Source organism: Anticarsia gemmatalis, chromosome 8, assembly GCF_050436995.1.
Source record: "Anticarsia gemmatalis isolate Benzon Research Colony breed Stoneville strain chromosome 8, ilAntGemm2 primary, whole genome shotgun sequence".
NCBI lineage: Eukaryota > Metazoa > Arthropoda > Insecta > Lepidoptera > Erebidae > Anticarsia > Anticarsia gemmatalis.
In genome coordinates this window covers 1,632,959-1,658,160 of record NC_134752.1, presented here as the reverse complement: position 1 = coordinate 1,658,160, position 25,202 = coordinate 1,632,959, and the positions used below count along the sequence as shown (strand labels likewise).

Genomic DNA, 25,202 nt, shown 5'->3' with positions numbered 1-25,202 from the left:
AACTAACAACGCAACAGCTTTTGTACACGTCCGTGACTAGACTTTTTGTTCAACGACCTTGCCTTTCTGTCCGTAAGAATGTCAGATGAAATCTTATTGAAGTCGTCTATAGAGCATTTTGTTTCATTAATAGTGCCCTATTAATAATGATTGCTCTTGAAATTATACTCATAGCTAAAACTAAAGAATTTGATGAGGATAGAGGGAGGATATTTCTACTTTAAAATATTGATCTTGAAATGCAAATAGACGTGGTGTCCAGCAGTAGGAGTTTGTGTATTAATTAATGTAATTTTGTTATTTATTTTGTAGCATAAACAGAAGTTGGATTTTGTTTTGGCTTGAAAATGCTTGAGGCTTGCCTCATATAAAGTACTAAGCCCATATGCTCCTCACCCTGGATTGGCTAGAAAAACATGGCTAGATACCACTTCTTCTTCTTATCGTATGGTTAGTGGTCAACCTAGTGTCAAAGTTGTTCAAGCCGCACAAAGGCCTTTGACATGGCTTAACGACTGTTATCGTAGTAGATAACAACCCGGACCGACTTTTAACGTGCCCTCCATAGCACGGAGACGCCCAGTTCAAATACCACTATGTGGTCACCCATCTATGGAATGACCGCGCCAAGGGTTGCTTAACCCACAGATCGTTTACCGACCGGTGAGCGCAACTGGCTATGGGCGCCACTGTTTAAGCTTCTTTAAATTAATATGTTCAGGTTTTTATGAAGACTAAATTACAAATCCAATTTGATAGTTCATCATTTACGAAACCTATTATATCTAGAGTCGTGTCATTGATTAATGATATTGTTAATTGCATTACTTTTTGTTTTATATTGTATGCTAAATCTAGTATCTATTTGTCTGCATTATACAGGGTGTCCCAAAACTCAACGATAATCCGAGACAGGATGAAAGGCCAAGTCATACCGGTTATAGGAAAAATAAAAAATAAAATCCATATCACTTAGTTCAGCAATAATAGACACTTTTCAAAAAAGTTGAAATTCCACACCCTTGGTCGCATTTTCAAGTCCTGTGATCACCAATGTCACAATAACGCTGTGTTTTTTTGAATTTCGTGATCTTAATTAAATATTCTATTGATCGTATAACAAATGAATGCACAAAACATTGTTAATTTAATAAAAAAAGTTAAGTTTTAGTGAGTCATCTTTCTCAAAAATATCGTTAGTCAACTTTGACGCTTCATACTGAAAAAAAAATGTACTTCACTACCCTTGGCAAGTTATTTCAAAAGTTGGCGCACTTAATCAAGATTTCAAAATGGTATAACACTTGCCACTTTTCTTGCCATTAAAAATGTTATTTTTATTTGAACGAAGAATATCCTCGCAAATGGATCAGACGCAGTGGTACAATTTTATGGCATCCTCGTTCCCGCGATCTAAATCCAGTAGATATTTTTTACTGGGAATGCATAAAAGAAAAAGTTTGTTCGAAATCAATACAAAACTATCAGAACTTCGCCAGAAAATTGACACAGCGTCAGAAGAAATAAATGCAAGGAATTTTGCTTGACTGGTGAAAAAATCTTTTGTACGCCGTTGCAGAGCCTGGGGTGTGGATTTTCAACTTTTTTGAAAAGTGTCTATTATTGCTGAACTAAGTGATATGGATTTTATTTTTTATTTTTCCTATAACCGGTATGACTTGGCCTTTCATCCTGTCTCGGATTATCGTTGAGTTTTGGGACACCCTGTATAAATGTCTAGTTTTTTGTACTTCTTCTATGACAATTCTAGTCTTCATTTTATGGTCTTAATATTTAAATCCAGCTGCTCTGCATGCGTACAAACTGGCATCCCCTCTTTTAGTCCCAAGGGGGTTACATTTTGGATTAAGCATAGCTTGGGTTCGATCTGTGGTCTTCGACTATCTCCATACTGTATTGCATCGAAATCAGATCAGGAGTTCCTACATAAGAGTGTAGCAGACAGACAAAATCTTGTAATCGTAATATTACCATCGACTTCTATTCGAAATTGATAAACAATTTTAATTTTCTTTCCAAATAAATTTATTAACATCTTAACATAATAAATTAAAGCAGTTTTATTGTTCGTAGCTAGTTTTATATAACAACTACATAACACTTGACCGGGGTGTCATATATCGGCTGTTTATATATAAGGTCGTGACCTGGTTATGTAACAGTGTTAAAAGCTTTAAATGTCTTTATTATAATCCGACGGTTATGTACTTCTTGATTTACATTTCGTCCGGTCACAAAGTCACATTCGTTTTATTCTAGTTCTAAGGTGTTTGTTATAGAAATTGATATAATATTTTTATTTGACTGAGACTGCAAATATCGTCACAAAGTGCTTAGTGTCTATTTATTACAATCAAAGTCTAAGGTAATCAAAATGAGACATGTATAGCATTTTTCAGTGTTTTTTATGTGGTAGCATATAATTAGATAGTTTTCTTTTTGCTTACTAAAACATTCTAATGGTATGCTACGGGGGAGGTCTTTATCCAGCAAATTCGACGATACAATAACCGATAATAACATCTATAGAAAAGGACAATAGGTAGATGGAACTTTTTATATCTTACCGCTGTAATTATAAATGCAAATTATCTGTGGCAATTTGAAATATGTCAGAAATCCGTCAAATTGCTTGATTTTATTGTTATTTTTCTGTACCAATGAATAGTAATAATAAAATATTATTTTACTATTAGGTACATAGATAATTACGAAAATGTCTAGAAAAACATTGACTAGTAATGTTGTTAGCAAGCCGATAGTGATTTCTTTAGACCCTACGGAATGTCCTTTCAGAGAGTACAGGGACAATGAACTGCAGCCAGAGTTTTGGGGAATGGTGAGTATAAATTATATATGACTAGAGGCCGCCCGCGACTTCGTCAGCGGGGAAACCCTTACCGTGTAAATCCCGATCCCTCGGGAAAGTATATAAGTATGTTTAACATAGCACAAGCTCTGCTTAACTTACACTTATGTCCAAATATATTTATTTACGCTCAATGACATTTCATTTTTATTACATTTTCATTGATTTTCATTACATAATCATAAATAATAAGCCGCGCTAATAATTACTAATAATGTATTTTTAGAGCAGCTTTTTCTGGTTTTCTTAAAAGGTATTTTTTGAGGAAGAATAAAATTAAAGTTTGGTGAAATCCCCGGTATATGACTAAGTATATTTTATCCTTGTATATCATTTATATAAGATTATACAGATTTAACCTTGAACCTTACAAACATTAAACAACGGGTATATAATATTGTTAATGCAAATTTTGTGAGGACGTAGTTATTAGTATGTTGGTTTGCTACTCTGTCCGCAAAAACTATTAGGTACTCTACAAAAACAGCTGAAGGGATTTTAATATTTTTTTAAGTAGACTAAGTTACAAGCACATAGTAGGTCGTCAAAAAATCAGTAATTAACCAACTAAACCAAATATTAAAATTATTAGCTTGAACTAAATTTAGCTACATTACATAGAATCCATCTATGTAATGTAGGCTTGGTAGGCTTAGCTTGCTAGGCTATGTCAGGCCTTTACTATAGACCAGAAATATTACTGAATTCCTAATTAACAATAATACTATTTCAAATACCCAGGGCCCAGCAGCCTTCAGAGCCCATTCCCTAATGGCTAAAGGAGGGGGTGCGCCGAAGACAGCCCACGACTCCATCTGGGTGGATGACCAGACACAACCCTTGCCACGGTCGGTACGGCAGTACCTCCATGGATACGTGAGAGCTGAGGAACTGGCCATGAGCCGGTGGGAGGCTGAAGTCGTGATATTTGACGTAAGTGGAAAAAAATACTATAATTATGATATCTTGTTAGGGTAAGAGTTTGTAATGATAGTTCATTTTGCTGCTGTATTGTTTGCGATTCTGGGCAAAAGACGATTTAAATTTTAAATGTTATCTTTGAAATTGCAACAGTATCCAGGATATCCTGCCTTCTCCACTTCAATCTTTAACTCTTCACACCACCAATTTAATGGCAATTCGGACCCTTTCCGCGAATAAGTCTGTCTTTGTTTCATTTTTGTTTTTTTATTGGAGATTAAGAAGTACAATGTACTATGATGTCAACATATTATTAATTGATATTCTCGTCATAATACCTTCTTACGAGCGCAAAACTCCTTCCTATCTTAAAAATAAACACCGTCTTTGTTCCGGTACTGCCATTTTCGTTTAACTGAAAACTTATTTTGCTGGCCAAGTCCACGTACTATTTTTAATGATATTTTAATTCAATAACATATATTAAATTTCCTTATGCCTGGTTTCTGAGATAACTAAATTTAAATGTACCACAGAAACCTGGGGTTAACCATTCTTGAGAAACACATTCGATAAATTATGTAATCTGGAGAAAACAATACATGACTCACAATATTTTTAATACGGAAACAAAATCTACGTCATTAATGACATGACGATTACCAGCGTCACTAGCTCTCAAAAATCTTAAGTCTCATTTAAATCGACGTCCTTCAAAAGTATTCGAGATACCGGAACCAATTCGTATGCTAATAGCTTCAAGGCGACTTCCACGTGTCTTTAGGTGTCATAAATCAAGCCGTGAGAACATGACATGAGGTATCAATAGTTAGAGGTATAAAAGAAGCTCTAATTCCCTTTGACCGAATCTTATTATACTTGACAAGTTCAGGGTCTTATCTGACAAAGATGATCTCTGCAATTTTTTTTGTGTTGGATGTCTTGCGAATTAGATTGAGGAAGTAGGATTTGTTTTTGCTAACTTCCCGTTTAGTATATTATTTTGAATTATATTGGATTTCAAATTCCAATTTTGTGCAATGTCACGATTTACCTAAATTATAGGCATACAAAATGTGTAAGGCAAGAATGGAACAGAACACATAATAATATTATGGTAGTCTGGCAGTACATTAATTGACAACTAGTGCACATTAAATCTATTAGTAACTATGTATTACATTGCTGTTTTCACACGTCGCATTTATCACCAATATTGTGGGAAAAACCTATGTACAGCATAGTAGCTGTCGAATTTTTATGAACTGTGATATACAATAGGCCCCGAGGATAGAAATGTTTGGAAGTAGAAAGTAGATGCCTTAGAGGTTTGCTCAGCAGTGAGACATAGAAAGAAATTAATTTGCGAGAATTAATATAGCTAGTGACTAAAGCTTCTGAATTCTTGCATTACTCACCTCATGGAATTATGAATCAGAATATAATACTGAGGCGCTTATAGCTAGTCGAGCCCGGTCGGCAAACGGTCAGTAGGTTAAGCAACCTATACGCGGGCATTTTATTGATAGCCCCATAGTTGTATTTTAGGCAAAGCGTTTCCGTGCATCGAAGGCTTGCTAAGTGACAATTAACAGTTTTAAAGCCATGTCAACGGTCTTTGGGTGGCTTGAACAACTTTGACACTAGGTTGACTACTAACTATACGATGAATGAAGACCAAAAATGTTGGCGAAATTAATTTACCATCGTAAAACGAAATAAAAAAATATTTTCTTTGTTTAATGTCCAGGAAAATGATGGAGGAAGAATGTCCGTAGCAGATATGCAGTTGAGCCACGCTCAGGTTCTGCTCAGATCTTCGTTTTGCAGACAAGTGTTGTCAGCATGCTTTATGCTGGAGAGGTCTGAAAATGTTATGGTATGTTTCTTCCATCCACACTATAATAACGAGTTGAGTTTTTAATACACGTTCGTTACTGAAAGCAGATTGTTTCTACATAAAATACAACAGTATTTACTGTTTGCTGAACAAAGTTACTATGTGCTAGTAAAATATAGCCCGTAAAAAATTAATTTATATTGTATCGTTGCTGTAGACTTAATTTTTTTATGGATTGTGTGTGTTGGTATGTAACGTTTAAAAAAATAAATAAAGTTGGTCAAAATGGTTTGGACCTGTATATATGTATATAAAACTCTTCCCTTAATGAGTGACTGACTGAATTATGGACAACACACAGCAGAAACTGCCGTGCATAGTTGAAATTTATAAACGAGCACTAAGAGCGGGTTTTTTGAAAATTCCATCCCGGACGGAGGGGTGAAATTCGACGAAGGCAAAGCTGTGGACGGAAATCGTATGTTATACGATAGAGTATATAGTATAGAGTGGATAGTTACCCTTAGTTTACTAAGTAGGTATTGCCGAATCACTTAAGTCTAGATTTATCTGGATTAAAACAAAAATCCGCTTTCGTCATTATAATTCAGGAAGAGGTAAATATGAGCGTTATTTTTCATTAAAAAAAATATTTGATTGAGTACTTTAACTGCATTTACTAATACAGTTTCCACATATTTAATGATTTCCTTGTTACAGTAACAAATATTTCTTTGAAATTAACATTTAATTAACCGAATGCCGGAAGGCAGTTTCCTGTGATACAGTTTCTCACAAGAATAGAAAGTAGATGATTTGTCTACTAGTCTCGTTGACCTTAATACTACTTATGTAGAAAATGCACTGTAGTATACAAAATATAGTATCTGGGTTCAGTCTGCTTCATGCATGGCTATTTATTTCATTTATCACAGTTTGTTGAAATTTTTGAAACGACATTCAAATAATAAATGCATTACTTCTTCGACCTGCAACATAATAAAAAAAAAACATACCACACACTCAATACGATAATCTTATGATGAAGGTTGAATACAGTCCTAAAGCTTTGAGACACCTAAGTCAAAATATTGCAATAGGGTAGTAGCTTTTCTTTTGGACACCATCTTAACAATAACTACTGCAAATTTCAAATAAAGAATATTTAGTCTTGCGTCAAATGTTAACTTATCTGTAACTTTCGGGAATTACCTAGAAACCGCAACCAATTTGGCACACGATGGTTTTCTTACAATGACTTTAATGCCACAATTTGTATTGTTCAGATCGAACATCAATGGGAGAACTTCTCCTGCAGCTTCGGCGCTGAAGGTTGGCGAGCGAAGTACCACATCTATTCACCTGGCTCCAAGCCTGGTGGTGGACCACAACACCGACCAACACTGTCTAAGAATGGTAACTATCATTGAAACTTTACACTGGATTATTTTGATTGATTTAATCTTCTGAAAATCAGATTTCAAATTAAGAAATCACAGTCTCATGTTTACTAATATGAGATTTTTTTGGAACTTATTTATTTTGCCTGTCGATCAAATTCAAATCATTAATTCATTTAGGTCAAGTGCTGACACTCATGATAGTCAGTAATACAGAGAGTAAATTTACCGCCAGTTCAAAAAGTAGGCCCAGAAAGCAATAAAAAACAGGCTCATAGGAGGCATGTAGCCCGGGCACTTATTGTTTTATAGTATAGGTTTCAATAACACATAGCATCGAGACTCACGCGTGATACGAAAAGGCCTAAGCATGAGATTTTAGTAAATACAATGACTGGCCTTGATTCGAACTAAGATACAGCTTACATCGACTGTCTTGTAAAACAGTCTATCAATCTATACTTACGTAATTCTTCAATATTTATCACATCAACTAGAATTCTTAATTACCGAGCCTATTCGATTGAGAGATTGATGACAACTTCCTCGCATCTTAATATGGTATTGTTTGAAAGTGGGAAGCGATAAAACGGCGTCGTGTCATTTGAATTACATATTTGAAGGAAGGAAGCGGTCAATCTTATGGTAAATGATTATGTTGATGACTGTACAGAAATGATTGGAATTTTTGGGTGGTAATTAAGCTTTTATCTAATTTCCTTCTTGTAAAAAAATATATAAAGAGATAAAATGTATCATAAAATAAATAGATAAAGACGCGGTTCTTTAAAAAATAGGGGTTCCCCTTTTTAATCGTCTTCCCGGCGATCACGAAAAATTCTTCACACAAATTACTCAAGGGACAAGCAAATTCAAGGTAGACTCAAAAACGTTGCATGCAGAATTTAAGCCCGTGAGGTTGGGTTGACGCAAAGACCACTTAATCTTTTCTTTTCAATCCCAGGATGCTACCTAGTTCGCCTCTTCCACCTCGGTGCATGGCGCTGCGTGTGGGTATCAGACCAAGTCCCAGTAGACGCCACAGACTCTCCCCTACTGCCCTTCTCCCCACTCCTGAGTAACGCACCGCCTATGAAGGGAGGGGCAAAGAATGCGCCCGCCATGGTCACCGCTAATGTTGTGTATTTGTGGCCTTTGCTTATTTGTAAGGTAAGTAAAAAAAACCTTACATGCCTGAGGGCTGTTAATCGCATTTCTTGAGGGCATGCGAATTCCCTAACGGTACTTGGCCAGTATGATAGAGTCAAAGCTTAAACCTTACGTCTATTTAGGAGGAACATTAGCCCAGCAGTGAGACAGTAATGGTTTAAAACGGATAAATAAGTAGATACTCACTGGTTCACTAATTCTAATAAAAATATAACATAATTACAAAAATATTGATCACAGTCGGTGAAACGATTCTGAAATTGAATTTATTGGCGCAGGGCAACAGTATTGATCCAAATATGTTACAAGAATTTTACAAAATAATATTTATAGGAGTTTTTCAAAACAGCGCTAAGAAAGAGATAAACATTTTGCTACCTCATAGTAACAAAACTGTCTATTGCTGGAAGTTAATGGTATTGAGCAAACAAGTACAAATTAACCTGTCTGCCACTTTATTGAATAACCAACAAAATTACAACCTTTCTAAACAAACAAAAGAGCACTAGAATTGTTAGGTCGACTGCAAGTCTCATAGCGAGCTAAGCTAAACTGTGACTTTTCAGTTCACATAACTATATAATTTCAGGAAACTTATCACATTTAATTAAAAACGAATATTAGTAGTAAATTTGCGTGTTTTACTATTTTATGTTCACTCTAAAATTTTATTTCAACCATCATGGTACAAAACAATAATATTACTTATTCAACTCAGTCAAGTGAGTTTAAAATAAAAATAGAGTAAGGCAAAAACAATATATGAGACATTAACTTACACTTTATTTCAAAGAACCTACTGATTTGAAACTCCTCAAAAGCAACAACTTAAGCCAAAATAACACAGCAATACAACTATTCACCACATACAAACAAAAATATCGACACATCTCCCGCTCCGCTCCCAAGAGGACCTAACCCTGTTCAGCATACCGTTTATTACGAAACAAATTGGTGATTTATTCTCAAACCACAAAACGTTGACGATGTAATTGAGCAGTGGTCGAGGAATGCTTAATGGCGGAGCCAGCGGAGCTGTGAAATAGCCTGATGCCACCAAATTGGGTTATTTTGTTAGTGAAACAACAAATTATGTAAAGTTCCATGATGGAACGTTTCGGTGGTTAAATTGGCTTAAGTCGTTTGTTTCTTGGGGACATAATGGTTCTGAAAGTGTTTGAGTATTCTTGTTGCTTGTTACTACTAGAAGTATTTGACTTTTTTGTAAAAATATCTTTGGGGTGGTAGAAACTTAGTTAAATCAAGATCTGAGGTAGGTACAGGTATGTGATGGAAATATCACACTTGGATATTTTAAATCGTGTATTCATCATGTTGTCCTATTTACGACTGAATAAAGTTATAGTCAGATAGAAAATATTCAACAAGTGAAGTTTTACCGTGACAAAATTGGGTTAAGTAGTTGCAAAACTAAAATATAAGTTACCGATAATCTTTTTATTAAAACGTAACTAACAATTTAAGTTTTACTGTAAACAAATCGGGCTAAGTTAGCGCAAGTAAGAAAAAAACATATTACTTGTACCTAATATTTTTATTCAAACTTAATAAATTCAGTCAGAGCGTGAAACTGATCCAATAAACTCCTCTCTTGTTTGTTCCTCCTAAACTGATACAAACACCGAACCCAAAACATAAAACTGTCCTTCAAAACAAACTAACGCCTACAACTATAAACATAGCAATTCGCGTCACGCGTACAACTAATTGCTAATCAAAATCAAACAGGCGCTGCTTAAGTTGGCGGCTCCCGACATGAATTCTGATGAGGACACGGAATGCATGGATGACGAGTTGATGCCAGAATTAGATATATTGCATGCACTTACTGGAGCTATTAATATGAATTTCCGTTGTCAAGGTCAGTGTTATAAGTGTGAACTAATCATCAAACTATTCATTCATAGTTAATAGCCGTAATCACTCGATAATGTTAAAGTCAGAATGCAACTTATCTGCGGTGTACATAACTCTATAATATACCTTGATTTAATGCCTTAAGTATTTTACTTAACATATCACAATAAAAGCATTTACTTATTTGTTCGATTGGTCCTAGTTTCAAAACCCTTCTTTTTTGGAAATAGGTAATGTAAAGCTAGGCTCTCAGTTTAAGATACTACAATTCTTGACTTACGAAAATTCCCCTTATCCCTTCTTCTGCCTAATCTTCATCTTCTATCAGACGCTGAGGAGCTATGGAACTTATTAGCTTCTGAAGTAGCAGTTTTCTCCTGGGATGATGATGATGAAACACAAGCCAGTACTGTCAAGTCTAAAAGTGCTAAAAAGCCGACTACTAAAGAAGCTGTTGCGGTAAGTGTATATCAAAATAATTTCTGTTTTAGAGAAGTAACTCGATTAAAGTGTGAGTTTATTGACTTTACTTTACTGTTTTTTTACTTTATATATTATTATTATCTAACTATTTCTAATTTCTTCTCCTATGTTAATACTTATATGTTTTGTTATTTAATTGTACTGATGACCTTTGGTTGAAATAAAAGTTATATTCTCTTTATATAATTACTCTTAACTATTACATTTTTAAATATATTCTCAATATAAAAGAAAAATATAAAAAATCATATTTAAAAATATAAAAATTAGGTGGCCACCGGTATCGCGAACAGGGTCCAAAGTACCGGCGGTTAGGACTCCAGGGCGAGGAACCTCCTAACGATTCGTGCCGTGCCGAGAAGAACCGCCTTCTGCATCAGGCGCTTGACCCAGCTGCCCAACGCAAGCCTCCGGAGATGTTGGTCGAGACTCTTAGCTATAAGTCCGTTAACTGACACGACTATGGGGACAATAATCGCGGAATCCACATCCCACATGTCGACAATCTCATGAGCCAGATCCAAATATTTAAAAAAGTTATATTATTATTATTTACTTTACCCTTAAATTGATTACATAATTAAGTATGTATATAGCAGTGATAACAGTTTGGTTTTAAATTTTAACTGCAGATTTAGCGCAGCGGTTTATGTGGTCTCCTCGCCACAATAACCGTAGCGCCGCGTGTGGCGGGTTCGAATCCCAGCCAAGACAAATATTTGTGTGATGAGCACGAGTATTTGATCTAAGCCTGGATGTTAATATATCTATATAAGTATGTATTTAGAAGTAAATAAATATATTTATCAGTTGACTGGTTACCATAAAACAAGCTCTGCTTAGTTTGGAATCAATTGACCGTGTGTGAGTTGTCCGAAAATATTTATTTATTTAAATGATCGTGTAGTCCAGATATGATATAAGATAAATGAAGCGAGGAGAGCCAATCCTATATTCAATATTATTGAGACCAATCTTCAAACTTACACCATATCTTTTGTATTATATTATTTTCAGTAATAGAAACCTCTATTCATTCGTATCATAAATTCATACATGAAACATGTTTTAAAACAAAAATCTAGGCTTAAGTTTTCATACAATATATTTTCACTGAACAAACAGCTTTTCATATCAAAATAAAGTTTCATCAAATGAAAATCCGGTAAATCAACAGTACCGATTCTGGTTGTTTGCGTAAGCGATTTATTTTTCCAATGGCTCCCTTGCCGCGTATGAAACGCTGTAGATCGTTATTAAGCCTTTATTATTAATCGGTGTTATTGTGGTCTTGGATGAGGGTATGACCTCCCTGGAGTGCCGTGGAGGGTCACGATTGATTGTATTGGAGGCTTGCTGCGGTATTTTTTCCTGTAAGAGGTGTTTTTTTCGGGACTGATAATTTGACTTAAAGAAAAGAGATTGCTGGAAATTTACAAAATTGCAGAATATAAGGTTGAATTTTAAAGTTACGAATAGTTTGGTGAAAATAAGAGACTTTTGAGATTGTAAACAAAATATTAAGGATTATAGAATTATATTAACAGGCAACCTTCGGGAATAGTAAAAAAATGTTTCAAAATGAGTGGGAGGAGACCTTTGAAATTTGTAGGATTTATTTCATTACAAAATTATAAATAAAGGACTTAATTCACGACTTGAGTGTGAAATGAAAAGCATGTCATTTACAAATTATAAAGTGGAAAAAATGTCTTAAAAAGTAATTAATTTCTTAATTTATCAGAGAGGTGGCATGATGTACATTATTATACATGATACGAAAGACTACCCGCCTTACCACTTGCCCGGAATAACTCCAGGATTCGAGATGAGTTTGCTTGTCACTATGGCTCGAGATTTACCGATAAAGAAACCATTACCTGAACCAGGTATGTCAAGTTATACTAACAAAGAAGTAGTAACAAGAGGCGCTCATAGCCAGTTGTGCTCACCGGTCGGTAAACGATTTGTGGGTTAAGCAACCATTGGCGCGGTCATTCTATAGATGGTGACCGCATAGTGGTATTTGAACTGAGCGTCTCCGTGCTTCGGAGCGCACGTAAAAAATCGGTCCCGGTTGTTGTCAATTAAGATAACAGTCGTTACGCCATGTCAAAGGCCTCTCGGATGGCTTGAACAACTTTGACACTAGGTTGACCACTAACCATACAATCGATAGATAAATAGATCGAACAAAGAATAATAATTGCTGGATCTACTACTATGGTCGTTTTCAAGACAAAAATCTTTAAAGCCTATGTTTGACCTTGGAATTTTCACTTGAGAATTTTTGACTCTCTTACCCCCGGTTTCTGAGGTACATTTAGCAGTAGTTTATCTATTCTATAGCGTTTAAGTTAACATGAAAATGACAGTTTTAATAGACAAACTACCGCTAAACTTGCCTCAGAAACTGGACATTACAGCAGTGTTTGATTTTTAATAAACTTGACTATGACCATTTATCTTGGACATTTACTGCACTTAATAACTAATTTCGTTTCAGAGGTGGCATTTTGGAAATACTACCGCTGGGTAGACTGGGCCCGGAGCCATGGTCTTTACGAACTTTACGACTGTCCTCGCACCAGGTTCCTAAAAGTCAATGGCCTAATGAAGCTGTCCTTCGCGCCACATCTTTTGGACATTCAAAGTACTGAGTCGGTAAGGCGTATTTTAAGGCTGTTTTTTTGACAAAATAGTTATCAAATAGTGAGTTTATTGATTGGTTGTTTATGCTTTTTCAGATCACTATTGGTTTCGTCAAAGCAGATCTTGAAAAAACTAATCCAGCGGTGAGATTTTATATTCAATTACTTATAATCTCCCATTTTAGAATTCCTGATTTTAAAATGTTCACTTACTTAATGTGACCTAGCTCGAAGACTATTTTTATTGTTGGCTCTTTTTCTTTCAGTTAAAAGATAAAAACAAGAATAAGGAGTCGAAGACTGGAAACCAGGCGGCTAATCAAGCGATGATGCAGGTCAAAGAAGAACTGCGCGAATGGATACAATATGACTCAGTAAGTAGATTTATATATAGATATTATATACTTTATATCCCCTGAAATGTTAGTAAAACGCAGTAACCGGTGGTCCGGTATGACAAGAGGTATGAATGCAAACGAAGCACAATATGATATTGCTATGCATCGTAACACAGTGGTTTTTTATTATGGTTACTTATAAAATTGGTGTGATTCTTGTGTCTGTATAAATATAGTAATATGTACAGCACAATAATTGCTTCGATAACGAAATGACAAAACAGTTAGACAGCTATCCCTTGAAACCATTCCATGTTCCAGATCTACGAACTAGTCAAAACCTCCTACGTACTCTACTACCCAAGTATGTACGAATTCACATCAGCCGCAAGTTCTCCACCCGTCCGAGTAACAAAAGTCCCATGGCCCAAGCACTTAGACGTCCTGGCTCCAAAGACCTCGCCATTATACCTTCAAATAGACGGTCCAGAAGTAAACACCATTAGGATTTCGCTCAGCATGCTTCATCCAAGACTGTTGTCCAATTCTGGAGTACTTATTGAGGAGTACGTGGAATCTGCTTATATGGTGCTGGAGTGCTTTGAATGGTTCATTGACTGTGAGGTCCCGAAGCCCAAGGCGTTTGTAAGGACTTGTGGGTACGATGCTGTACAGGTTTCGTTTCAACCTGGACGACATTTTTGCAGGTGAGTCGAATAGCAGTTTTGGTTAAAATGCATTGACTACAAATTAGGCCTTGGAGAGTCTTTTCTGTTTGGTGTAGTTTTAGAACCTTAATTATGTGTATTTTTGTATGATTTTCGTCACTTGAATTAAACATTATTTGTATCATACTGTTGTATTTTCATAATATATTATTAAAAAACTATTACCGGAAAGCTTAATGAAATCCAATACTTACCACCTCTCGAGAATTGTTGATCTAATTTGTATTATTTTTATTTAAAACTATTTGAGTATACCATTACCATTAAATATATCATTCAATACAGTTTACTCAATACATATTATTTACAAAACTTTTTGTTACTTCTGCATCTGCATAAAATTTCAAAATGCGCGTCATATTTCGTTACGTAAAACATAAAATAGAAATGATGGGCCGTTAAAAGTTTAATATTGTATCATGGGGTTTCATGGAGTCGAATATGAGTTTCCTATGTTTCGCAATGAATGGAGTTTTGAAATATCCGTTTTATGAAATATGCAAATGCAATCTGCCTTTGTTCAGTTAAACCTTGGTAACGTTCAAAGATTACTTATAATATAGTGTGCTAGTATAGTGGTTTGTCAAGACATATTTATTGCTCGTGTTCTGAACCAGTTAATGATGAGGGGGAGGAGACCCTTGCCCAGCAGTGGGACATTAATGGGTTACATTTATTATTATAATGATAAGTCAGCTACATTTTACCTATTAGAGTTCCATTACTAGGGAAACGGCCATTCGTGGAATAAGGAAGGAGTTAAGCAACGTTGTTGCTTAACGGCGAGAATGTTGCTGGAAACTTTGTTTGCACATGCTGTTATCAACGCTGCAACACACAGCGTTGCTAGCAACATGTTGATAGCAACTCCGCAACACGTTGATTCAACTTTGTTGCTAAACAAATGTTTACCATGAATACGGCTTAAGACTTCGAGTCCAAAGTCAAGTGTTAGATTGCTAATACGTATCTTTTGTATCCTAACGACTCTTGTACCGCTCAGATTATGGGTATACTCCCGAATGAATTGGCACCTGATGCTGCTGAGCGAGTCCACCTTACTCCTGGGCCCAAGAGATCAGATCCAGTGTGCTGCAGTAAGGGAATGCCACTGGGCGTACAGGTTCCTCATGGCTCTTGGCAGTGCCTTCTCCAACTGGCTGAGGGTCAACCGATCTAATCACTTCTTGCCTAGTGTTCAGTTGGCTGATAAAGAATTTTTCAAGTAAGTAATTATTTTAGCAATTTTGGTAGTCTATGTTCATCAATGCGATAGTTTAGTTTTCAATTCAAGCCAGAAAGTTACGAAAAATGTAGGTTTAATGTTAAGTTATGTGTCCTAGGTATTAATTTAAGTTCCGTATTATACACAGCTAATGAAATTGGTAGAGGAGTGGTTGAGGCAAATGGCATTAGGATACTACTGCATCACGTGGCCGTGGATTTGTTTTATACCAGAAACGTATATTTGTATGAGCTGTAATTTATTTCGAGTCGGATGCATTTTATATCCATTGTTTGTATGTTTCCTCGTGACACGAAAGTAGTTCCTAAAGTAAAAGGTTTTGAAAAAAAATATTAGGTAAGACTATTGCCATAATAATTACACCAAGACCGTTAAGAAAACTCCTCACTACTAATGAGAATTACAAGGAAAATATCCCGAAAGTTTTTGTTAGTTATCCGATTGAAGGAAACATATTACTAACTTAATCTACTGGTCTTTATGACTGTTAGTATAACGTTATTACTGCTGTGTTTATTGCGTGTCGTAAAAGTAAGACACAAGCGTTAGGTACGGTTATCATCGTTACTCGACGTAGTAAAAGGCTAACTCGATCTAAATAAAAAAATGGTTAACGATTTAATTAATGTTACTTTCCTGAATTCGAAGCTATCCTGGATTGACACATTTGACACATAAAAAGTACAAGAATGATGTTGTTGTTCACTAACAAAACATCTCCAAAAATAAGAACACAAAGGCAGAAGTGAAATCCAATAATATGAATCTAAGATTTTTACCCTCTTATTCGTAAAATATATGAAGTTATGAAAAATTTATAAAGAGTTCTGTTTCTTTCACTCCTTAGCGAAATGAAAGAGAGAAAACATGTTATAGTAGATTTTTAACTTAAATAGGTTTATAGTGTGTTTATGAATAAGAGGGTTAGTTTTTATTGGTGAAATCATGCATAGCGTTCAGACAATTGTCACCCAATCGTCATCCAAATTTACCGAAAATGGATTTCCATATTCTTTTATACCTATAATCTCTTCCAGAGCCTATCATCCGGACTTACCCTGGGACAACAAAGTAGTCGGCTACGACCGAGCCTTCCTTCACTGGATGTTCCGACAAGCTCTCCAAGTCCATCTGCTAAAGAGACTTATGCCGGCAGACATGAGGCAGACTTTTGTAGTCCTCAGGAAGTATTTCTGCGACCCAGATCTTGGTCTCCCAGTGAAATCTCCACCACCAATATCTGTGAGAATGATTCATGAGACAGATCCATGTGACTGCGTTATGCCAGAAATAGAGGAGGTTGAGATGATTGAGGAACAAATTGAAGAGTTGGAAGAAGTATTTTTCTTTTTTTTTTGTAGCGTAAATACTATTGTATTCAGAAGTAGTTATTTTTGTTGAATTTTCATTGTTCTTCAGGACGTTTTTATTTAATGTTTTGAGTTCCAAAAATCTATAATTTCGTTGAGTTTGAGTTTCTGAAAGTGAAACGTAAATGTGTAATTTTGGATATTAAACCTTATATTCATAAATATATTAGATCTAACGCAATTGAAAGTTAAAATATTTTCTCGTAAATTATAAAAGATTTTAGATTTATTTCACATCAAAAAATATTTACCCTTCAGCAAGCAGTCGCACATGAAGAAATATGCCTAGTAAGTCCAGATATCATGGAAAAGTTGCTCACCCTTCCCAAACCACCGATTGCTTCAAACGTCTGCGAGCTGGCGACCGAGGAAGTTCCATGTGGACTCTTGAAGGAGGAGAGATCGAAGATGGTTAGGAAACACGAAGCAGCAACCACAATCCAGTCGTATTGGAGGGGGTTCTGGGCGAGGCAGTGTTTGAACAGCCATGTCGTAGTTACTGCTGAAGTTATGAGAGCTGTAAGTAGATTTTATGCCTTTAAAGTGTACATATTTTATGGCTTTTTCATGCTGTTTAGTTCAATGTCACGCCACAGACATAGAATACAGACGAGTACATTAGGAGACTTTTTTATTCCTTTAAGGCTTTGGCTTACTCATAATATTTCCTTGATAAAAAATTATATCTTCATAACCCTCAAACAGTTATACCGTTTGTTTGTTGTTGTTGTTTCAAATATTACGTTGACAAGTCGCAATTGTTTGAAAAGCCGTGAACTTGCGCGCGTGCGCTTGTAGCGCATTGAAAATGTATGTTAATTTGAATATTTAGCTCTCGATTTCTTACTACTGCATCTGCATATAATAATATTGTCTGTTAAATAGCACGGATGTTTTGTATCGGGGTTTTAAAAATATTATTAACCGAATAAAATGAATATTGGTTTTTTCTAGCTCAGTGATACAACCTTCGGCAACCAAGAAGCTTTATCATGTCTCATGAAAGAGTTCTTCATTCTGTACCCTGGAGCCAAATACGCGTACTCAGTAGCATCAGCTCTGAGCGGAGTCTACGGTTTAAACCAGCATACTGGAACCACATTAGTTTACGCCAGATGCAAGTGGATTCCATACTTTCAAGGAGTGTTTTATTGCCATGCTCCAGTTAAAGTCCATTTTGACGTAAATAGTACGTTACATCATAGCACGATTGCGGTATACGACAATGATACAGGAATGCAGCTGCCACAAGCGTATAATGCGCATAAAACGTTTGAGTTTAGTCCTAATAGTCATGGGTGAGTACTTCTGCATTGATAATAATATTGAATGTTATAATTTGCTACATTATAGCCATTTTAAGTACTTCTACATTGATTATAATATTTTACGTTAGAATTTGTAATTTAATAGCTATTTGTAACATACATACATTACATTTATACAGTTGGGGTTACTTTTTCCTTTTAAGATTTAAATAAAATGGTTTTAAATTTGGCACTTAATAAATGTGTATTTTGCACTTTCCTATTTTTTGTTCCTGCTTTTGGTTCGTATACCAACAAAATATCGCAACGTTTATTCACTTGTGTCCCCTAAATTCTATTATTCTTTGTAGCATTCACAGCAACAAGTCCGTTCAAAAATGAGTAACCGGGTCTAATTAGTTAAGAGAAATAATCAGTCAGTCGGCTTCCACATAAAACCATTATATTCTTTCACTGTTACAGCTACACAGTAATGGGCCATGGCAGCCTGAATGAAGCGTCAGGTATCCAATTCGACGTAAACTGGCAGCTCACAGTTCTTTCATCTACTGATGGAGCCTTCCACGTCTGTGATAACGATGAGATATGCAAGGAACTGCATCTACCTCCAGCACATAAGCTGCATATTGATGAAATATTCTTGCCAAATAGAAGGAACATTTTGGGCGGGATTCAATTGTCCGTTACTAAGCATGAGGCTGTTAGTTTTAGGGCCTGTGCCACTTCTCCAGATGTGAGTGACTTTTTTTATCATTTCTCCTTATTTTTAAAGAGCCAATGTACTCTAGTCTAGATAGCAGATGTTTGGACCGTATGGAAATCGAACTCACGACGTCTCTACGCAATAGAAATAGCGTCTCGATCACCTTTACCACTAGGCTACGGAAGTTGACTAGTTTTTCATATTCATCAGCACCATATAAATTTAGTATATTTGATCGTTTCGGCATTAAAAGAATGTTACACTAAATTCAAAGTTCTACAATAATTCATCACTTTTCTTGTTAATTTACAATTCATATCAAATTAATTAGCTTATTTCTTTGTCTTCCTCCGCATCCTTTAGCTAGCCATCGTGGCTAACCTACGTACGGTATTACCTAACGGGACAGTTGAAGAGTTGTCCAGCTGTTCTGGCACTGGCGAGATCTTCTGGCCGTACATCAGACTCGAACCTACTCCACCGAAAGACATGTCTCATGCCGCCTTCGGATCTGTAAGTAAATTATTATTTAAAGATTTTATTTTCCGTTATTTTTCAGAATTGTGTCCAGAAATTTGAAGAACTTGTACTATTATTTGCTCTTAATATCTAAACACGTGACAAATCTAGCGACATTGCGCGACCCGTTGTTGCCTGCGACATTACGTTGCGGAGTAAATATGTCCCTTTTTATGATATCCTTGGATTAAACGCTTATTTTTCTTTAATTTTTTTAGCAATCTACGCCATTTCCTAACATCAGTATGCGATCCCTCACAAAAGCCAAAGCCAAAGCTCCTGACAAGAAACAAAAATCAAACACGAAGGTAAAAAACTAACTACTTGTTACTAAGGATAGAGTATTAAAATCGAAAGTTAATATAGTGGTGATTATATATGGTCTAGAATCAATTGGTAGACTATTAGCATGTCACTACAGCAATCTATAGATAGTTGATATTTTATCTACCAATGACCGTCTTTAATAGTTTAGCGTTAGTTATTAAAAATTCTCGAAATTGCGAGCATGTTTATCTCACGTTTATATTAATCTTTTATTACAGCTGAAGTCCACTATACATGTTCCAGAACCGAAACACTACTTTATTGAGTAAGTACTGCTACACTTGGCCCGAGTAAATATATTATTAATTATTTTGGCTATTTGATGATAACATGAAAACATGTTACTAGTTTTTATAAATATAGCTAAAACCACGAAGAACTGATCAATTTGAAACCATCTTCATCGTTATGTATAGTCAGTCTTCACCCTATTTTGGGAACTTACATCGAAGAATTGAAACAAATTGTATTTGAAAATTTATATTTTATTCTTTTAGACCTCAAATTACTTATCCATTATTATTTTAGGGTGGTGGCACCATTAGGCTGGCCGCTGACAATAGCGCAATGGAGAAGGGTGGATGAAGTCCGTAACTCGCGGGATGTCGCCAAAGCGGAACCTAGCCCCAAGAAGACAATTTTGAAAGATAAGGTAATGTCTTTGATTATTGGTTTGATTATGTATATGAGCATGCGAGCGTAGAATACTCTGAACGTAGTCGACGTTCAGAGTATTCTACGCCGCAATCGCACTCGAGGTAAAATTCATGACTGTGCAAGTTCCTGTAAAATATTCATACTTAACGATTTTAGACTGTCGTGACTAAGCTAATAAAATATAAGTGTGTTTGTGCCCACCGTTTCACTTTTGATGATATTTGACAAGCTGGCGGACGATATCACGGAAAAGTCTTTACTTAATTTTTTTAACCCGTTTGTTCCACTGCTGGGCAAGGGTCTCCCCCGAACGAGGGAGGGGACACTTTAATTATAAAAGTGACAATATGCTTGTTCGTTCTTTATCACGTCATAATGGCTAAACCGATTTGGAAACATTTAATTTTCTCAGAGTGGTAAGTTCCGAAAATCAGCATAAGGTATTAGAACATGTGCACTTTAGTGTTCCGGATAGGTATATTTGGAAACGAAGGAAACCGCCTCTGTTAGCAGTTCCGCGAGGGAGGACCAAACTGTTACAGGAGGCGCCACTGACGCGTGCGCTCCGCACTCTCAATCTGATAGCAGATAAACTGGATGTGTTTTGCTGTACTCTGAGTGAATTCACAAGGGTTTCTATGTTTATCATATGCTATAACGTTTAATGTTAAGGTTAGTTTTATAATTAATAATATTATTGTAAATTACTAGACAAAGTATTATAAATAATTATGTATCTGTGGCATAACTACCGCATTGGGTGGTACACCTGTAATGGTAGTTGTAAGCTGTAAGAAATAAATAAAAAAAAAAAAAAAAACATAGATAATAAACCGACAGTATTAAACAATGTTGCAGTCTACCTTAAAGCCAGGTTCAGGTCGAGACCGTCGTACGTCTCCCGTCATCGAGACCCCTCTCCCTCAAGTGGACGATGCGTTTGTGGAGCTGGAGTGTTCCCTGGCCATCGGAGGAGGGATACAAGCGAAGAGAGATGATGAGAGAGATGTGGAGTTTGCTAACGCCAGGAGAGCCTGGGATGAGAAAGAGCCGGGGAGAAATAAGAGGGGTGCTGAACTCAGGTAATACGAATATTGGTGGTTCTTGCAATATATTCAAACCGACAGTTGAGTCCGAGTTTTGGTGTACCGAGGTTTTGTTTTACTATTTTTTTGTAATTTTGGTAGTTTGGTAACGTTTCCAAATTGATCTATGAAAAATAAGCTGCCTAAGTAAGATAGCAGTGATTTTTTGGATGGAGTGTGTGATTTTTGGGAAAAAGTCTAATATTATTATTTTTTATCACAGAAAAGAATTCCGCAGTGAATATTTAGAAGTACCACCGCCTCCACCGCTTGAGAGTGCCAACAGTACAACTCCCGATGTAAGTTCATTTTTTAACTGTGTGAACGAAATTAATAAGTACATTTATTAGAAGCAGAATGTTATCCATACTAATATTATAAATGCGAAAGTAACTCTGTCTGTCTGTCTGTCTGTCTGTCTGCTACTCAATCACGCCTAAACTACTGAACCAATTTGCATGAAATTTGGTATGGAGATAGTTCGATACCCGAGAAAGGACATAGGCTACTTTTTTCCCCGGGAAATGACGCATTTCCAGGGAAAATTCAGGTTTCGCTACCGAAGTCGCGAATAATCAATATTATAATGACATTGAATTAACAAAATTCCGTTGTCATGGCAACAGTTTTAATGGCGGATATGCTTTAGCGCGAGTTATATGAGATACTAGCTGACCCGCGCAACTTCGCTTGCGTCACATAAGAGAGAATGGGTCACAATTTTCCACGTTTTTATAACACTATTTACTGTTACTCTGCTCCTATTGGTCGTAGCGTGATGATATAAAATATGCGTTTTTTCACGAAAAATATTTAAATATTTCCTGATATAACGAAGACAAGCTAAGGCATATCCGCCATTAATACTGTTGCCATGACAACGGAATTTTGTTAATTCAATGTCATTATAATATTGAGTAGCAGACAGACAGACAGACAGACAGACAGACAGACAGACAGAGTTACTTTCGCATTTATAATATTAGTATGGATTAAATTAACAAATTTCCGTTGTCATGGCAACTGTTTTAATGGCGGATATGCCTTAGCGCGACTTCGTTATATTAAAAGATATAAATATTTTCGTGAAAAAAAAGCATATTTTATATCATCACGCTACGACCAATAGGAGTAGAGTAACAGTAAAAAAGTGTTACAAAAACGTGGAAAATTCTGACCCATTCTCTCTTATGTGACGCAAGCGAAGTTGCGCGGGTCAGCTAGTATTATTATAACAAGGGGAAGCCTTTCAAACTTTTTCAATCATGTTTCAGTTTTTCATGCTTGAACACATGGAAGAGGAACATTTGGAAGAAGATACTAAAAGTAAGCAGTAGATTTACTTCTCTTCTCTTCTGTAGATGTTTGTTTTTCTTTAGATTCCTCAATGAAGAAACAATATCTACGTGAACGGAATTTAGTTTTAGTATTATTTGGATTCGTACTCATTAATTCTTTTTTTCATTATTTTTCAATGAAGTGCTCTACAATACAGTTTAAGAGTGTTTATTTTTATTTTTCTTATAGAAATGGAACAAATCCCAGGTCCGACTCCAGCGACTGAGAGTGCATGTAAGTTTAAATGCATTTCTACTACAGCAGAAGATCAAAGCAATAAATTCAAACTGATGCGATTGTTTGATTGCGTGAAAATTGTGGTAACTCATATGCAGAGGGAAAATGCATCTATTGCTCATATCTTCCGTTTACACCATTATATTTGTCATCTGACCCTTTTCGTCCAAGTCTTCATATTTTTCATTTAATTTATTTCTTCAACTCCCGTACTAAGAACTTATTTACTCCTGTAAATAAGGATCACACAAGTATTTTTTTCTTTTGTCATTTATGTTGTAGCTACCTTTCTATTGTACCGAGAATACGTTTTTTTACAACTCATATTTCTTCTGCTACTAGTGATAGAAATGTCATTGGAGAGTGAAGAAGAAGCCCTCTACTTGACGATGCCGGAACAACTCCGAGACAACTTCATACCGCTCTACTTTGTACCGCTGTGTATGAAGGAATTGAGTGAAGATGGAAGGTGGATACTAATTATCTTATGGTCTGCTCTTGTTGTGATTCGTTACGGCATTAATAAGCAACTAAATTATGTCTAAACATTTATAAAATGTAGAATTCTATATGATAAAATAGTTGACGCATAAACAAAAAAAGAAGATAGTTAATTCAGTCGTAAAAATAAGGACCGTGTCACTCATAAAAAAACATAATATGTGCGTAAATCGAAATAATTAAAAAGGTTTTATCGCTAGAAAACATGAGCTAATTTAAGCGTTTTTATAAAACAAAGGTAATTTCATATTAATTTCTGATCTGATAATTTATAGATATTTGTTTCTAGTGTCCTGCTTACACCCGACATGGCAGAAGCAGCTAAGCAAGACAGGCACGCACGCATAGACGCTGCTCTAGAGCGCATGCGCGAATTACAGGAGTATAATGAGATCTACGTGTTGGGAAGACAGAGGGAACGATGTATTCTACTGGACAAGCTGTTTGTCGGTATGTCTGTAGTTATTTTTATATTGTTGATGTTTTAGAATAAATGCAGTCGCACAAATTTTGTCGCCGCTACCATTGCAACGGGAGGTCATGGGTTCGATTCCCACACGGAACAATTATTTGTGCGATCCACAAACAATTGTTCCGGGTATGGATGTACTATGTGTTCATTGTTTGTATGCTTGTCAAAATCCCCGCGACACAAGAGCAATTCTTAGTGCGGGAAAGAGATTAGATTAGGTTTAGAAATATGATGTGGCTGTTTTTTTAAACATAATCGGAGTTTACGGCAAAATTTACTGCTTATTATTATTGTAGTGAACAGTACACACACTTTAAATACATAGACTACTCGTAATACCTTCCACGTGGCTAGCGTATATTGTAAGTCTTTAGAAATATCTCGTTAAAGATTAACTTTATGTAACCAAGCGACACGGTGAAATAGAAAAATGTCTTTCATACGTCTCTATTTTGTGAAAATCTTGTGCCACCATTGCGTCGGGAGGTCGTGGGCTCGATTCCCTACACGGAACAACTATTTGGCGATCCACAAATAATTGTTTTGGGTCTGGTTGTGCTTTGTGTCCGTTGTTTGATTGTTTGTAAAAGTCCCCGCGACGCAAGAGCAATTAAGATTTTAGTATTTCTGAGATTTTCATAACTTTTGACAATTCCAGATGCCCAATGGCCTCCAGATCTACAGCAAGTATTGATAGAAAGAGACGAAGCTATTGAATATGAAACTCTTCAGCGAACACTCTCAGCAAACAAGAAGAAACAAGACTCAAAGAAGAAATAGAGTTAAAGAATTGAATTTAAGAGAAGATAACATTTTAAGTTTTGGTTTAAGAGAAGATGAACTTGTTTTAGTTGAGTTTAAAAGAGAAGAAGGAATAAATTTATTTTGACTCTATTCACTTTTGTTATTGTTTAAGAATTTCTCTTTTGGATTTAATTATTACTTCATTTAGACTCAGAAACAGTAGTCCAAGATTCTTTTTTTCTATTTTTGGCTACTACCGTGGCTCAAATGTTAGCTCAAATTATGTCAAAAGGTAAAGAACTGCCACATACAGTACAACAAGAAACGGTTTACACGATACGAAAAAGCATAGTATGGCTCAGACTAACACGTCGACTCTTAAAAGTTAACCAACGATATTTAAATGTACACAACATTTTCACCACCGAAAATACAC

The 25,202-nt window shown here is 35.8% G+C and overlaps 1 protein-coding gene across 2 annotated transcripts; it reads left to right on the top strand.

The window, feature by feature from the left end:
• Nucleotides 1-2,732: 2,732 nt before the first annotated feature.
• Nucleotides 2,733-24,848, top strand: LOC142974618 (uncharacterized). Of its 2 annotated transcripts, none has more exons than XM_076117058.1 (28): nucleotides 2,733-2,860; nucleotides 3,632-3,823; nucleotides 5,562-5,690; nucleotides 6,938-7,067; nucleotides 8,016-8,221; nucleotides 9,971-10,103; nucleotides 10,428-10,558; nucleotides 12,327-12,471; nucleotides 13,089-13,246; nucleotides 13,330-13,377; nucleotides 13,500-13,607; nucleotides 13,893-14,278; nucleotides 15,303-15,524; nucleotides 16,583-16,883; nucleotides 17,174-17,434; nucleotides 17,870-18,213; nucleotides 18,646-18,916; nucleotides 19,250-19,399; nucleotides 19,624-19,713; nucleotides 19,951-19,997; nucleotides 20,261-20,384; nucleotides 21,260-21,471; nucleotides 21,698-21,773; nucleotides 22,749-22,800; nucleotides 23,002-23,046; nucleotides 23,392-23,518; nucleotides 23,840-24,000; nucleotides 24,681-24,848. In XM_076117058.1, exons 1-28 carry the CDS (start codon nucleotides 2,738-2,740, stop codon nucleotides 24,800-24,802), a joined length of 4,494 nt encoding a protein of 1,497 aa, XP_075973173.1. In that variant the 5' UTR covers nucleotides 2,733-2,737; the 3' UTR covers nucleotides 24,803-24,848. The 2 variants fall into 2 exon arrangements, with proteins under 2 accessions (XP_075973173.1, XP_075973172.1); XM_076117057.1 differs by having other exon boundaries at nucleotides 21,248-21,471.
• Nucleotides 24,849-25,202: the final 354 nt, after the last annotated feature.